Source organism: Coregonus lavaretus (genome assembly GCF_964263955.1).
Source record: "Coregonus lavaretus genome assembly, chromosome: 5".
In the NCBI taxonomy this organism is placed as follows: Eukaryota; Metazoa; Chordata; class Actinopteri; order Salmoniformes; family Salmonidae; genus Coregonus; species Coregonus lavaretus.
This window is the reverse complement of record NC_139992.1, coordinates 62485249-62500284: the sequence shown is the minus strand read 5'-3', so window position 1 is coordinate 62500284 and position 15036 is coordinate 62485249. Positions and strand designations below refer to the sequence as shown.

Here is a 15036-nt window from a genome sequence, read left to right as displayed (position 1 = left end):
CTTCAGTTCCACTTAAAATGGGCAGGGATGCATAAAGTCTTTAGTGTTTAAGTTAGCCTTTGTGTCTCACATAGCCTGGATGTTCAGCACAGTATACAGTGGTGCTCATAAGCTTATGATCCCATGCTAAAGTTTACTAAAAAGAGGAATAAAAAAGAAAAGAAAATTGGTGTCCTTAAAGGTTGGATTTTCCAACTTTTTTAATTAAGTCATTAAGATCAATTTCCAAAAGATGATTTTTTTATTCCTCTTTTTAGTCAGCTTTAGAATGTGTTCATACACTTATGAGCACCACTGTACAGTACACATAGTATATAAAATAAGATAGATTACACCACTGGCCATATATAATGACAATAATGTAATTTCAAACACAAATGCAGTCTCCTTTCATGCATACATTTTCAAATAAAGCTCTGCTTTGAGAAAGATCGAATGATATTGTTTAATCTTTATCTTACCTTATGGCCTGCACACTGCTTGCGAAGCTGTCGAGGGCACGTTTGATAAAGACAGCATCGATGTCCTTATTCTGTAGCTTCTGGTACGGTGGGCTGGTCAAATGAACCCAATGAACCCGTCCGGATGGCTTCAAAACATTCTATGAGGTCGTCTCGATTCTCGTAGACAGTGTTCACGACTCTGCTGTTGCTAACCTCATCGTTGTGGCGGCGGACAGCTAGCCTGTATCCCTCATCCAGTTGAGTGGCAATATTCACTCTCACCAAAGCAGACAATCTCAAACAGCTATCAATGTGGGTCTTTGACAGCTCATTTTTCTTAATCTTTTCTGAAAGATGGTGCATGTCGGTTACACCAGTCGCTGTCCAAGCGTTGCTGTCTGCCGTTCATGGTTACGTTACGTTACGTATGACGAAAGCGCGTAAGTGCATGCCCTCAGACACCCATAGAGAATGTATTGAAAGCTCAGAAATTTGAAAAAAAAATATTTTACATTAGAGGCTATGAGAGACTTCTGGGCGATTTTCAACCTGACTGAAATCGCCCCAAAACGGGCGGGGACATTTGAAGCACGACTTTAGCCTGATTGGACATTTAGTGGCTGGCAGATCAGACGTGAACACTGAACTACTGTTGCCATGATATAATTGATTAGGAAAAAAATCCCTTCCTTTTCCCGTTTGGCAGTGCGTCGCCCATATCGCCCTATTGAACACACCGCCCATGCAACAGTCCATCATTACTTTAAGACATGAATGTCAGTCAATACGGAAAATGTCAAGAACTTTTAAAGTTTATTCAAGTGCAGACGCAAAAACCATCAAGCGCTATGATGAAACTGCCTCTCATGAGGACCGCCACAGGATTGGAAGACCCATTATTACCTCTGCTGCAGAGGATAAGTTCATTAGAGTTACCAGCCTCAGAAATTGCAGCCCAAATAAATGCTTCACAGATTTCAAGTCACAGACACATCTCAATATCAACTGTTTAGAGGGGACTGTGTGAATCAGGCCTTCATGGTCGAATTGCTGCAAAGAAACCACTACTAAAGGACGCCAATTAGAAGAAGAGACCTGCTTGGGCCAAGAAACACAAGCAATGGACATTAGACCGGTGGACATTTGTCCTTTGGTCTGGAGTCCAAATTGGAGATTTTTGGTTACAACCGCCATGTCTTTGTGAGACACGTGTGGGTGAACGGAAGATCTCCGCATGTGTAGTTTCCACCGTAAAGCATGGAGGAGGTGGTGTTATGGTGTGGGGGTGCTTTGCTGGTGACACTGTCTGTGATGTATTTATAATTCAAGGCACAGTTAACCAGCATGGCTACCAAAGCATTCTGCAGCGATACACCATCCCATCTGGTTTGAGCTTAGTGGGACTATTGTTTGTTTTTCAACAGGACAATGACCCAACACACCTCCAGGCTGTGTAAGGGCTATTTGACCAAGGAGAGTGATGGAGTGCTGCATCAGATGACCTGGCCTCCACAATCCCCCGACCTCAACCCAATTGAGATGGTTTGGGATGAGTCGGACCGCAGAGTGAAGGAAAAGCAGCCAACAAGTGCTCAGCATATGTGGGAACTCCTTCAAGACTGTTGGAAAAGCATTCCAGGTGAAGTTGGTTGAGAGAATGCCAAAAGTGTGCAAAGCTGTCATCAAGGCAAAGGGTGGCTATTTGAAGAATCTCAAATATAAAATAAATTTTGATTTGTGTAACACTTTTTTGGTTACTACATGATTCTATATGTGTTTCATAGTGTTGATGTCTTCACTATTATTCTACAATGTAGATCATATTAAAAATAAAGAACAACCCTTGAATGAGTAGGTGTGTCCCAACTTTTGACTGGTACTGTATATATATACACACACACGCTGAACAAAAATATAAATGCAATATGCGACAATTTCAAAGATTTTACTGAGTTACAGTTCTTTTAAGGAAATCAGTCAATTGAAATAAATTTTCTGTATGTGTACATCTCTGGTTTACAACAGCATCTCTGGTGAGTACAAGGGAGAAATGTAATATTGTTTAGAAAATAGATGCGTGTCAGCTAAGCTAACAGCAGCTAAATTCTTTATGATGGCAGCCATTTTTGTTTGTTTGACACGCGAAAACTCCCTAATCCCAGAATGCCATTCACTATAAGACGCAAATAAACAGTCAAAGATGGCTGTGCCCATTGCCTGAAAAATATCAACTTAGTTTGGCCACTTCTCAGCATATTACAAATCTTCGATGAACTTGTTACAGTGTATACAAGAACTGGAGCATGACTTAAAAGTCTTTTACAGTTTTTGACAAATCACAAAGAAAATAAAATGTTATCACCTCACAGATCATCACCCCAAATACAAGCCTACTGCATAGCCTAAATGTAGCGCGAAAGCTAAACAAGGTTGCCAGATTTGGTTGAAACCATTTTAGTTTTAGTTTAGTGGGGGATTTCAAGTCCATGGGGGGTAGAAATGGGGGAAGGTATCATGGGGGGCTATGATGCAGGAAATATTACTATGAGGGGGGATTTATCAATAAATGGGGGGAAAACACAGGATAAGTTTATAAGCTAAATATAAATAAAACCTCTGGAAAGTGGGGTCTGAGCTGGCAAACGATAGTTACAATTAGTCGTGTTTAAGACAACTGGGAACTCAGGGGGAAAAAAACAAGGTCAAATCATGAAGTCGGTCATCTTCAGGTCGGAAGGTCAGAGCTCTAGAAAGAGGTCAGAGTTCCCGAGTTGGAATTCCGAGTTGGATCACCGTTCAAAACAAATTTTCCCAGTCGGACCTTGTTTTTCCAGTTGTCTTGAACGCGCTGAAGTTGGAAGTCAGAGATATCACAGTTCCGAGTTCCCAGTTGTTTTGAACGCGGCATTAATCAGTCGTGTGAACCATCCCTTCACCTCGTTTTGTTATAACATCTTTGGTCTGAGACATTTACGTGTCAACCAGAATGCATTGTATGATGGCAACAAACATGACGCAACACATAGCTGGCATTTAGCTTAGCATTAGCGCATCATAATCAGTACAACCTTCCAAAAAGTATTTTACACACATCAGATGTGTCAATTACAATCTATGCAAGAATCGGAATGCATGATTTGTCACCAGTACATGAAAATATGTGAATAAAACAGTAAATACATTATGCTCTATACATACATATGGTGTGCTACAGTAGAAACGACAACAAGTCCAAAGTTATTATTAGTAAGGAAAACGACAATGAAGGCAATGCGGGCGCCAGACGGAAAATGTACCAGGGGGAAAAGGTTTATGCAAGTATCTGTTCTGACTGGAGATGTGCAAATGTCTGCTTACTTGATCTGGGGAAACACTGGGGAAGTGCTTGGGCTCTCCTTGAAGAGAGAATTCTCCGGCTCAGTAAAGCCTCAAACATAAATTGTCCGCAACAGTGAAATGGGCTACTTCTATGTGAATTAAAGAGGAGGCGGAACACACCTCAATTCAAACTGTTGTTAGAAAATAAAACTTGTTAGAAAATAATTAGAAATGGCCAAGTTGAAACATATAGATAATTAGCAGGCAGCGTGCATTGGTTTGAGGACAGTGCGGGTTAACTGTCCTGTTGCGCAATAATCACATTTTGGAAAAGTAAGTGCATTCCTTCTCTGGAGCTTGAAATGGTCTTTATACCATCTTCATCTGAATGTATGATATCGCCTGATTATGATACATGGAAATCTATTGCATTCGCAGTGTCCAGAACAATAACTTATCCATTTAATTTAAGATGTGTTTGTTTTTATATCCTTTTCTGAGCGACTGAAAATGTATGATATCAAAAATGTACTAAAAGGCCAGCAACACTCCGTATAATTCAGTGCCCCATGAAATGACACCATATATACATTCTACATACCCTACTGAGTATTCCCTACAATACTTTTACTGCAGAACCTAGAATCGTTTTTGCTCAATAAACCAATATGTATTTCATACACAGTGATTTGCATTGGGGGCATTTACTTGACCTTGGAACATGTTTAATACAATTGTCACTTAAATATGAACAAATATGAATAATTGTTCATGTTTAGACAATTATTTTTCAAATATCGTGAATAAATACAGGTTATTGACACTTTTCTACTATTACGTGGGGAACTTTTATTTGGAAAAGTTCCGAAATTCCGTGACCCGGAAGTACATTCTTAGTGTTGCTGATGAGCCGCTGATGAACCAAACCACAGCAGCGAGGAGCATAAGGCCAAGGGTGCCATGGTTGTACGAATGAGACTGGAAAGGGAAAATTGTGAGGACACCTCTTCGGGATTCGCATAACGTATGACAGCTAGTTTACCGGCGTGATCAGAGCAAGAGATCTAACCAGCCTGGGCCTCCTTAGCTAGTAGCTAAAAATGATACTGACTGTAATTTAGCTAGCTTTAAGAAAGTCTTATATTTTTCTTCTAGGTCGAGGTGTTGTATTGGGAGAGAACCTGCATTGAGCTCCTGAGGAGCCTAGTTACATAGCTAGGAAACATAAGGACCATGACTCTATCAGACTTCGTGGATGCCCTGAAGGACAACCCTTACTTTGGGGCTGGCTTTGGGCTGGTGGGGGTGGGCTCGGCCATCGCTGTGGCTAGGAAATCAGCTCAATTTGGGATGATCTTCTTCCGGAGGAACTACATGATCACCCTGGAGGTGCCCAGTCGGGACAAGAGTTACCACTGGCTGCTGAGCTGGATCACCAAGCACGCCAAGCACACGCAGCACTTGAGTGTGGAGACCTCCTACATGCAGCACGAGAGTGGACGGGTACACACACAGTTTGACTTTCACCCCAGTCCTGGCAACCACATAATCTGGTAAAATGTTGAGAAGACTCAATAACCCTGTCTGTAGGAGTTGTCGTAGTGGGCTCTCATAGTTCTTCTCTGTTTTTCTCTGAGCTGATGTGAGAAAGTTATGCTGAACCTAACATTGTCAACAGATACCATACAGTAGGATATCTCTTCACAGGTAGCCAACAGGTCCAAATTTATTGGCACCCTTGATAAAGATGAGCAAAAAAATCTGTATAAAATAAATAAACATACTGAGCTATATTGTATGCTCAAGAAATATTATGTTTTATACTTAGTGAAATATATATATATATATATATATATATTTTAAGTAAGTCATAATTATTCTAAAAAAGATGGGGGGGGTAAAAACTATTGGCAACCGTTTTAATACCTTTCAATACCTCCCTTTGCGAGGATAACGGCACTGAGTCTTACATAAAAAAATAAAAAAAGAGAGATTGGGAGTGATCTTAGATCATTCATCCATACAGAATCTTTCCAAATCCTTTATATATTTTGTCTGCGCTTATGGACTGCACTCTTCAATTCAAACCACAGGTTTTCAATGGGGTTCAAGGCCGGAGACTGAGATGGCCTTTGCAAAATGTAAATTTTGTGGTCAATTAACCATTTCATTTTGTCTCGCTGGAAGATTGACTTGTGGACAAGTTTCAGCCTCCTGGCTGAGGCAACCAGGTTTGTCTGGGTAAGTTCATGATGCCGTTGACCTTAACAAGGGCACCAGGACCAATGGAAGCAAAATAGCCCCATAACATTAAAGATCCACCACCATATTTTACAGTAGGTAAGTGGTTCTTCTCTGCATATCTTTCTTTCGAAGCAAAACCCACCACTGGTGTGTGTGGCCAAAGAGCTGTATTTTGATGTCATCCAACAAATGTAAACGCCTAGAGTTTGCTAAACGGCATTGGCACTTGGATTGGAACTGATGCTATGGTCAGATTATATGAAAATAGAGCTCTTTGGCCATGCACACCAGTGGTGGGTTTTTGCGTCTAAATAAATACGCATATCCAGAAAAGAACCCCATACCTACTAGTGATGGGTGGGAAAATATCGCTAAAGTTACATATCGGGATATAATTTTTGATGTATCGTATCATTTTGACAATATCGCAATATTATTTTTGCGCAACTTGGCTGTACCTGCACCAAAACTCCAGTATTTGTAATTCATAGCTTGTTCTCCATCTTCTTTTTAAATAGGGAGCCCATTTGTTTTCAGCGCTTTTATTTCCATGACTGATCAAAACTCATTTTCTCATGGCTCTCTCTTATCCCTCTGCAGCAGACATATGGTGAGAAATAGGTTTGGAACATCTAATCATAATAAAATCACAGTATCAAATCGCAGTACATGTAGAATGGTGAGAATCGCAATACATATCGTATCGGCACCTAAGTATTGTGATAATATCGCATCGTGAGGTCCTTGGCAATTCCCAGCCCTACTGGTCCCCTGTCGAAATCGAACGTTGCAAGCGTCATGCTCTACCAACTGAGCCACACGGGGTCCTTGTTAAGGTCAACAGCGTCATTAACTTTACCCAGTACCAGGACATTTTAGCAAGAAACTGGTTGCCTCTCTTTCTCTGAGCAATTATATTAATATAAAATAATTTTCCAATTTTTATGAGCATACAATATAGCTCACTATTTGTATTATTTATTTTAGTCTTGTTTGCTCATCTTTATCAAGGGTACCAATAATTTTGGACCTGATTGTATATGTACACAGCACTGTAGCAACACATACCAGAATTGAGAAAAAACACTTTTGTTTCGGTAAACTGAGTGCTCACAGCTGACTGCCATCTGTGTTTGAGTGCAGGTATGGGAGGAAGTGGATCCGAGTGGAGAGGACCAGAGAGAAACAGATGGTGGATCTCCACACAGGCACTCCCTGGGAGTCTGTCACTTTCACCGCCATGGGCAGAAACAGAGACGTCTTCTTCAACATCCTGCAAGAAGGTACACTAGAATCATTAGACAAGTAGACACCGTGACAATGGCCCAGGAAAATGTGTACACAACTTGATATCTGATGTGATTGGCTGCTGCAAATGAGGGAGATTATTGGCTGTATTACTTGCTTGTGATATGGAGTTGATTGGCTGTCTGTCTGTTTGGGTGTGTTGCAGCCAGGGAGTTGGCCCTGAAGCAGGAGGAGGGTCGGACGGTGATGTACACGGCCCTGGGCTCTGAGTGGAGGCCCTTTGGGTTCCCGCGGCGACGACGGCCCCTCAGCTCAGTGGTCCTGGAACAGGGCTTGGCCGATAGGATTGTAGATGACGTGAAGGAGTTCATCGGAAACCCCAAGTGGTACACAGACCGAGGTAATTCCAATTCAGTAATTAATGACAAATGAATAGCTGTTTTGAAATTGAATTGACCCCTCCCTGTTCACCGTACAAGCAGATAAGTGTATGGTCTTGTCAGGGTTAATGTGGTTGTGTTTTGTGTTCTGCATTCAGGGATCCCCTACAGGAGAGGTTATCTGCTGTATGGACCTCCAGGCTGTGGGAAAAGCAGCTTCATGTGAGTATGCTGATGATGATAGTATGGCAGCCTCAATCTGGCTTTGAAGCTTTGTGTTACTGGTGTTTACTCTCCACACTTATCTGTGTATAATCCCTTATAAACAGTTATTCCGTTTAAAGGGATAGATCTCTCAAAATACAAATTGACATGATTTTATTTTTGGCCCAGTTTACAGAGATAGCATTAGCCTACTTGAACGGATTAGTTTTTGTTGCATGTTCTGTCTGTGTGTTTCAGCACTGCCCTGGCTGGAGAGCTGGGCTACAGCATCTGCCTGATGAGTCTGAGCGACCGCAGCCTGTCTGACGACCGCCTCAACCACCTGCTGAGCGTGGCGCCACAGCAGAGCATCATCCTGCTGGAGGACGTGGACGCCGCCTTCGTCAGCCGAGAGCTGCTGCCCATCGAGAGTATGTCTATTGCACCTGCTTGTCCTGCTCTCTCATATAGATATATATACAGTGGGGGGAAAAAGTATTTAGTCAGCCACCAATTGTGCAAGTTCTCCCACTTAAAAAGATGAGAGAGGCCTGTAATTTTCATCATAGGTACACGTCAACTATGACAGACAAATTGAGAAAAAACAATCCAGAAAATCACATTGTAGGATTTTTAATTAATTAAGTTGCAAATTATGGTGGAAAATAAGTATTTGGTCACCTACAAACAAGCAAGATTTCTGGCTCTCACAGACCTGTAACTTCTTCTTTAAAAGGCTCCTCTGTCCTCCACTCGTTACCTGTATTAATGGCACCTGTTTGAACTTGTTATCAGTATAAAAGACACCTGTCCACAACCTCAAACAGTCACACTCCAAACTCCACTATGGCCAAGACCAAAGAGCTGTCAAAGGACACCAGAAACAAAATTGTAGACCTGCACCAGGCTGGGAAGACTGAATCTGCAATAGGTAAGCAGCTTGGTTTGAAGAAATCAACTGTGGGGTCAAAATGATCACAAGAACGGTGAGCAAAAATCCCAGAACCACACGGGGGGACCTAGTGAATGACCTGCAGAGAGCTGGGACCAAAGTAACAAAGCCTACCATCAGTAACACACTACGCCGCCAGGGACTCAAATCCTGCAGTGCCAGACGTATCCCCCTGCTTAAGCCAGTACATGTCTAGGCCCGTCTGAAGTTTGCTAGAGTGCATTTGGATAATCCAGACGAGGATTGGGAGAATGTCATATGGTCAGATAAAATATAACTTTTTGGTAAAAACTCAACTCGTCGTGTTTGGAGGACAAAGAATGCTGAGTTGCATCCAAAGAACACCATACCTACTGTGAAGCATGGGGGTGGAAACATCATGCTTTGGGGCTGTTTTTCTGCAAAGGGACCAGGACGACTGATCCGTGTAAAGGAAAGAATGAATGGGGCCATGTATCGTGAGATTTTGAGTGAAATCCTCCTTCCATCAGCAAGGGCAGTGAAGATGGGTCTTTCAGCATGACAATGATCCCAAACACACCGCCCGGGCAACGAAGGAGTGGCTTCGTAAGAAGCATTTCAAGGTCCTGGAGTGGCCTAGCCAGTCTCCAGATCTCAACCCCATAGAAAATCTTTGGAGGGAGTTGAAAGTCCGTGTTGCCCAGCGACAGCCCCAAAACATCACTGCTCTAGAGGAGATCTGCATGGAGGAATGGGCCAAAATACCAGCAACAGTGTGTGAAAACCTTGTGAAGACTTACAGAAAACGTTTGACCTGTGTCAAATGTATATAACAAAGTATTGAGAAACTTTTGTTATTGACCAAATATTTATCTTCCACCATAATTTGCAAATAAATTCATTAAAAATCCTACAATGTGATTTCCCGGATTTTCTGGATTTGTTTTTCTCAATTTGTCTGTCATAGTTGACGTGTACCTATGATGAAAATTACAGGCCTCTCTCATCTTTTTAAGTGGGAGAACTTGCACAATTGGTGGCTGACTAAATACTTTTTTAAAAACAAGACTCTTCCTGCCTGTTCGGTTGCTCTTTAGGACTCATTATTGCATATCTCTGTCCCACAGGCCCTCTGGCCTACCAGGGCATGGGCAGGCTGACCTTCAGTGGCCTCCTCAACGCTCTGGATGGAGTGGCCTCGTCAGAGGCCAGAATCGTCTTCATGACCACCAACTTCATAGACAGGTATGAGCCACTTATTTTTTTAAAGTACCTTCAGTATTGAGCAACATTTGTTTGTATTGTGATCTTTTTTTATTTTTTTTATTTAACCTTTATTTAACCAGGTAAGCCATTTGAGAACAAGTTCTCATTTACAACTGCGACCTGGCCAAGATAAAGCAAAGCAGTGTGATTAAAAACAACAACACAGAGTTAGAGTGAGGGAAAAAAGTATTTCATCCCCTGCTGATTTTGTAGGTTTGCCCACTGACAAAGACATGATCAGTCTATAATTTTAATGGTAGGTTTATTTGAACAGTGGGAGACAGAATAACAACACAAAAATCCAGAAAAACACATGTCAAAAATGTTATAAATTGATTTGCATTTTAATTAGGGAAATAAGTATTTGACCCCTCTGCAAAACATGACTTAGTACTTGGTGGCAAAACCCTTGTTGGCAATCACAGAGGTCAGACGTTTCTTGTAGTTGTCCACCAGGTTTGCACACATCTCAGGAGGGATTTTGACCCACTCCTCTTTGCAGATCTTCTCCAAGTCATTAAGGTTTTGAGGCTGACGTTTCGCAACTCGAACCTTCAGCTCCCTCCACAGATTTTCTATGGGATTAAGGTCTGGAGACTGGCTAGGCCACTCCAGGACCTTAATGTGCTTCTTCTTGAGCCACTCCTTTGTTGCCTTGGCCATGTGTTTTGGGTCATTGTCATACTGGAATACCCATCCACAACCCATTTTCAATGCCCTGGCTGAGGGAAGGAGGTTCTCACCCAAGATTTGACGGTACATGGCCCCGTCCATCGTCCCTTTGATGCGGTGAAGTTGTCCTGTCCCCTTAGCAGAAAAACACCCCCAAAGCATAATGTTTCCACCTCCATGTTTGACGGTGGGGATGGTGTTCTTGGGGTCATAGGCAGCATTCCTCCTCCTCCAAACACGGCGAGTTGAGTTGATGTCAAAGAGCTCGATTTTGGTCTCATCTGACCACAACACTTTCACCCAGTTCTCTTCTGAATCATTCAGATGTTAATTGGCAAACTTCAGACAGGCCTGTATATGTGCTTTCTTGAACAGGGGGACCTTGGGTGCGCTGCAGGATTTGAGTCCTTCACGGCGTAGTGTGTTACCAATTGTTTTCTTGGTGACTATGGTCTCAGCTGCCTTGAGATTATTGACAAGATCCTCCCGTGTAGTTCTGGGCTGATTCCTCACCGTTCTCATGATCATTGCAACTCCACAAGGTGGGATCTTGCATGGAGCCCCAGGCCGAAGGAGATTGACAGTTATTTATTTTGTGTTTCTTCCATTTAGCGAATAATCGCACCAACTGTTGTCACCTTCTCACCAAGCTGCTTGGCGATGGTCTTGTAGCCCATTCCAGCCTTGTGTATGTCTACAATCTTGTCCCTGACATCCTTGGAGAGCTCTTTGGTCTTGGCCATGGTGGAGAGTTTGGAATCTGATTGATTGATTGCTTCTGTGGACAGGTGTCTTTTATACAGGTAACAAGCTGAGATTAGGAGCACTCCCTTTAAGAGTGTGCTCCTAATATCAGTTCGTTACCTGTATAAAAGACACCTGGGAGCCAGAAATCTTTCTGATTGAGAGGGGGTCAAATACTTATTTCCCTCATTAAAATGCAAATCAATTTATAACATTTTTGACATGCGTTTTTCTGGATTTATTTGTTGTTATTCTGTCTCTCACTGTTCAAATAAACCTACCATTAAAATTATAGACTGATCATGTCTTTGTCTGTGGGCAAACGTACAAAATCAGCAGGGGATCAAATACTTTTTCCCTCACTGTACATATGGGGTAAAACAAAACAAAGTCAAAAATACAACAGAAAATATATATACAGTGTGTGCAAATGTAGCAAAGTTATGGAGGTAAGGCAATAAATAGGCTATAGTGCAAAATAATTACAATTAGTATTAACACTGGAATGATAGATGTGCAAGAGATGATGTGCAAATAGAGAAACTGGGGTGCAAATGAGCAAAATAAATAACAATATAGGGATGAGGTAGTTGGGTGGGCTAATTACAGATGGGCTGTGTACAGGTGCAGTGATCGGTAAGGTGCTCTGACAACTGATGCTTAAAGTTAGTGAGGGAGATAAGAGTCTCCAGCTTCAGAGATTTTTGCAATTCGTTCCAATCATTGGCAGCAGAGAACTGGAAGGAATGGCGGCCAAAGGAGGTGTTGGCTTTGGGGATGACCAGTGAGATATACCTGCTGGAGCGCATACTACGCGTGGGTGTTGCTATGGTGACCAATGAGCTAAGATAAGGTGGGGATTTGCCTAGCAGTGATTTATAGATGGCCTGGAGCCAGTGGGTTTGGCGTCGAATATGTAGTGAGGACCAGCCAACAAGAGCGTACAGGTCACAGTGGTGGGTAGTATATGGGGCTTTGGTGACAAAACGGATGGCACTGTGATAGACTACATCCAATTTGCTGAGTAGAGTGTTGGAGGCTATTTTGTAAATGACATCGCCGAAGTCAAGGATCGGAAGGATAGTCAGTTTTACGAGGGCATGTTTGGCAGCATGAATGAAGGAGGCTTTGTTGCGAAATAGGAAGCCGATTCTAGATTTAACATTGGATTGGAGATTCTTAATGTGAGTCTGGAAGGAGAGTTTACGGTCTAATCAGACACCTAGGTATTTGTAGTTGTCCACATACTCTAGGTCAGACCCGTCGAGAGTAGTGATTCTAGTCGGTTGGGCGGGTGCCAGCAGCGTTCGATTGAAGAGCATGCATTTAGTTTTACTAGTGTTTAACAGCAGTTGGAGGCCACGGAAGGAGTGTTGTATGGCATTGAAGCTCGTTTGGAGGTTTGTTAACACAGTGTCCAATGAAGGGCCAGATGTATACAAAATGGTGTCGTCTACGTAGAGGTGGATCTGAGAGTCACCAGCAGCAAGAGCGACATCATTGATATACACAGAGAAAAGAGTCGGCCCAAGAATAGAACCCTGTGGCACCCCCATAGAGACTGCCATAGGTCCAGACAACATGCCCTCCGATTTGACACATTGAACTCTATCTGAGAAGTAGTTGGTGAACCAGGCGAGGCAGTCATTTGTGTATCCTGACTACCATCTCCCTTCATCCCTATAGGTTGGACCCAGCTCTGATCAGGCCGGGCCGTGTGGACTTGAAACAATATGTGGGCCACTGCACCCACTGGCAGCTCACCCAGATGTTCAGACGCTTCTACCCGGCCGAGCCAGCCACAGAGGGGGACCGTTTTGCGGAGAGTGCGCTGGCTGCACACCCCAACATCAGTGCTGCCCAGGTGCAGGGGCACTTCATGCTGTTCAAAATGGACCCGACGGGCTCCATAGACAACGTGGCCAAGATGAAGGAGTGAGTAGACGCTAAGGACTCTGGGAAGGAGGGTCACAGAAGAAATTGCCATTTGACACGAAAGGAGAAGATGAATGGACTCTGTTTGAGACTGAAAATGCTGTAACTTGTCAACAATTTTATGTGTTGTCATGGGAATGCTATTTATGGCAAAGTCACATACTGAATAAAAGTGAGTGAGTGTAAATTCAACATGTTTTAAATCAAATCAAAGGCACACAAGTAAGTAGGTACTATTGACATGGTATTTACAGTATGTAGAGATTCAAAGTAAAAGGGGCGTGGCATGTATTAAACTCAGAATTCTAAGAATTTCAAAATTGGTAATCCAATGGCAAATCTGGCTGAGAAGTCATCCAGTTCCCAGAACCAGATTTCTATATCAAGTCTCAACTCCCTCCTACCGGGACATGCTGCTGTGCAAATCAAACACACTTCTTAAATCCACACTTAATTTGATTGAATATTGGCATAAGTCTACCTTCACCTAGGTAGCCTTTCTCATTGATTGTCACAGAAACTTCTCAAATCAATCTGTTTTTGGCAACTGCTTAAGTATTGATGTCCCTAGTTTATACAATACCATTTTATTGATTTGAGGTTGGTTGGTACCTGTATTACTGAGCTTTGCGATTGGGAGAAAACTAAGTACTGCAATATTACGATATAATTCCGGTAGAAACGGATCCAGTAATCATATAACGCAATATTGTAGTAACAGTCATTGCTCGTAACTGACAAACTCTGAACTGGTCCAAGATGTAAAGTTAAGCCCCTCTACTTCCTCTATGTAAGGTTAAGCCCCTCTACTTCCTCTATGTAAGATTAAGCTCCACAGAAAGATAAATTGAGTAGAGAATTTTTAAAAATATGTATGACTTTTATTTCTGTATTTCTTCCTCTCTGTGTCTTTCTTACACAACCTAGCTGACTTCATTTAAGAAGTGGAGGGGTCTACAGTATATTATGTACAGCAGTTTACATAGGGGTCACACTGTAAGGACAGAGTGGAGAAAGGGTCGCTGTGTGCTTCACTATTGTATTTTTGTCCTTGATTTACAACATAATTGTCTACTTTTGTTTTATTTTAGATGAGTGGTTGTATCATCTAATGACATTTATGTGTTTTAGTACTAATTACTGTACATTCACCTACTCTGGATACAGTCACGATGAGGGATTTTTTTTCAATAAATTACCCAGCGGGCTAAGCTGGTTGCCCAATGGGATGTTCTGTAGTAATGTCAGATTCTCCATCCATTTATCTCCAGCTTCTGGGGCAGGAGGTAGCCTAGCGGTTAGAGAGCGGGCCAGCAACCGTAAGGTTGTTAGTTCGAATCCTGGGTCCAATGGGGAAAACTTGTGGGAAGTGAGCTGGCAACCAGAGGGTTGCTCGTATCCAGTCCTAGATGCCATTGATTGCCGTTGTGCCATTGAGCAAGGCAATTAACTTCCCCACAACAACAGCTCCTAGTGTGGCTGCCCCCCACACCTCTCCAAAACCTGTGTATGTGTGTCTTTCAGAGGGGTTGGGTTAAAAGTGTACGTCAAATTTCGGTTGGACCTGTGTGCAATTGACAAAAGAACAGACCTTGATCTTCTATCCATTCATCCTTTTCCTCACTCTTCATCTGATGTCTTGCCATATTTCAGTTTCACACTTTTAATT

General features: G+C 42.4%; 1 protein-coding gene across 1 annotated transcript; it reads left to right on the top strand.

Annotated features, from left to right (window-relative positions):
• Positions 1 to 4656: 4656 nt before the first annotated feature.
• bcs1l (BC1 (ubiquinol-cytochrome c reductase) synthesis-like) lies at positions 4657 to 14596 on the top strand. The gene is made up of 7 exons (XM_084162470.1): positions 4657 to 5314; positions 7149 to 7288; positions 7459 to 7653; positions 7792 to 7855; positions 8096 to 8268; positions 9878 to 9995; positions 13119 to 14596. The coding sequence occupies exons 1-7, from the start codon at positions 4995 to 4997 to the stop codon at positions 13369 to 13371; spliced, it is 1263 nt and encodes a 420-aa protein (XP_084018596.1). The 5' UTR covers positions 4657 to 4994; the 3' UTR covers positions 13372 to 14596.
• Positions 14597 to 15036: the final 440 nt, after the last annotated feature.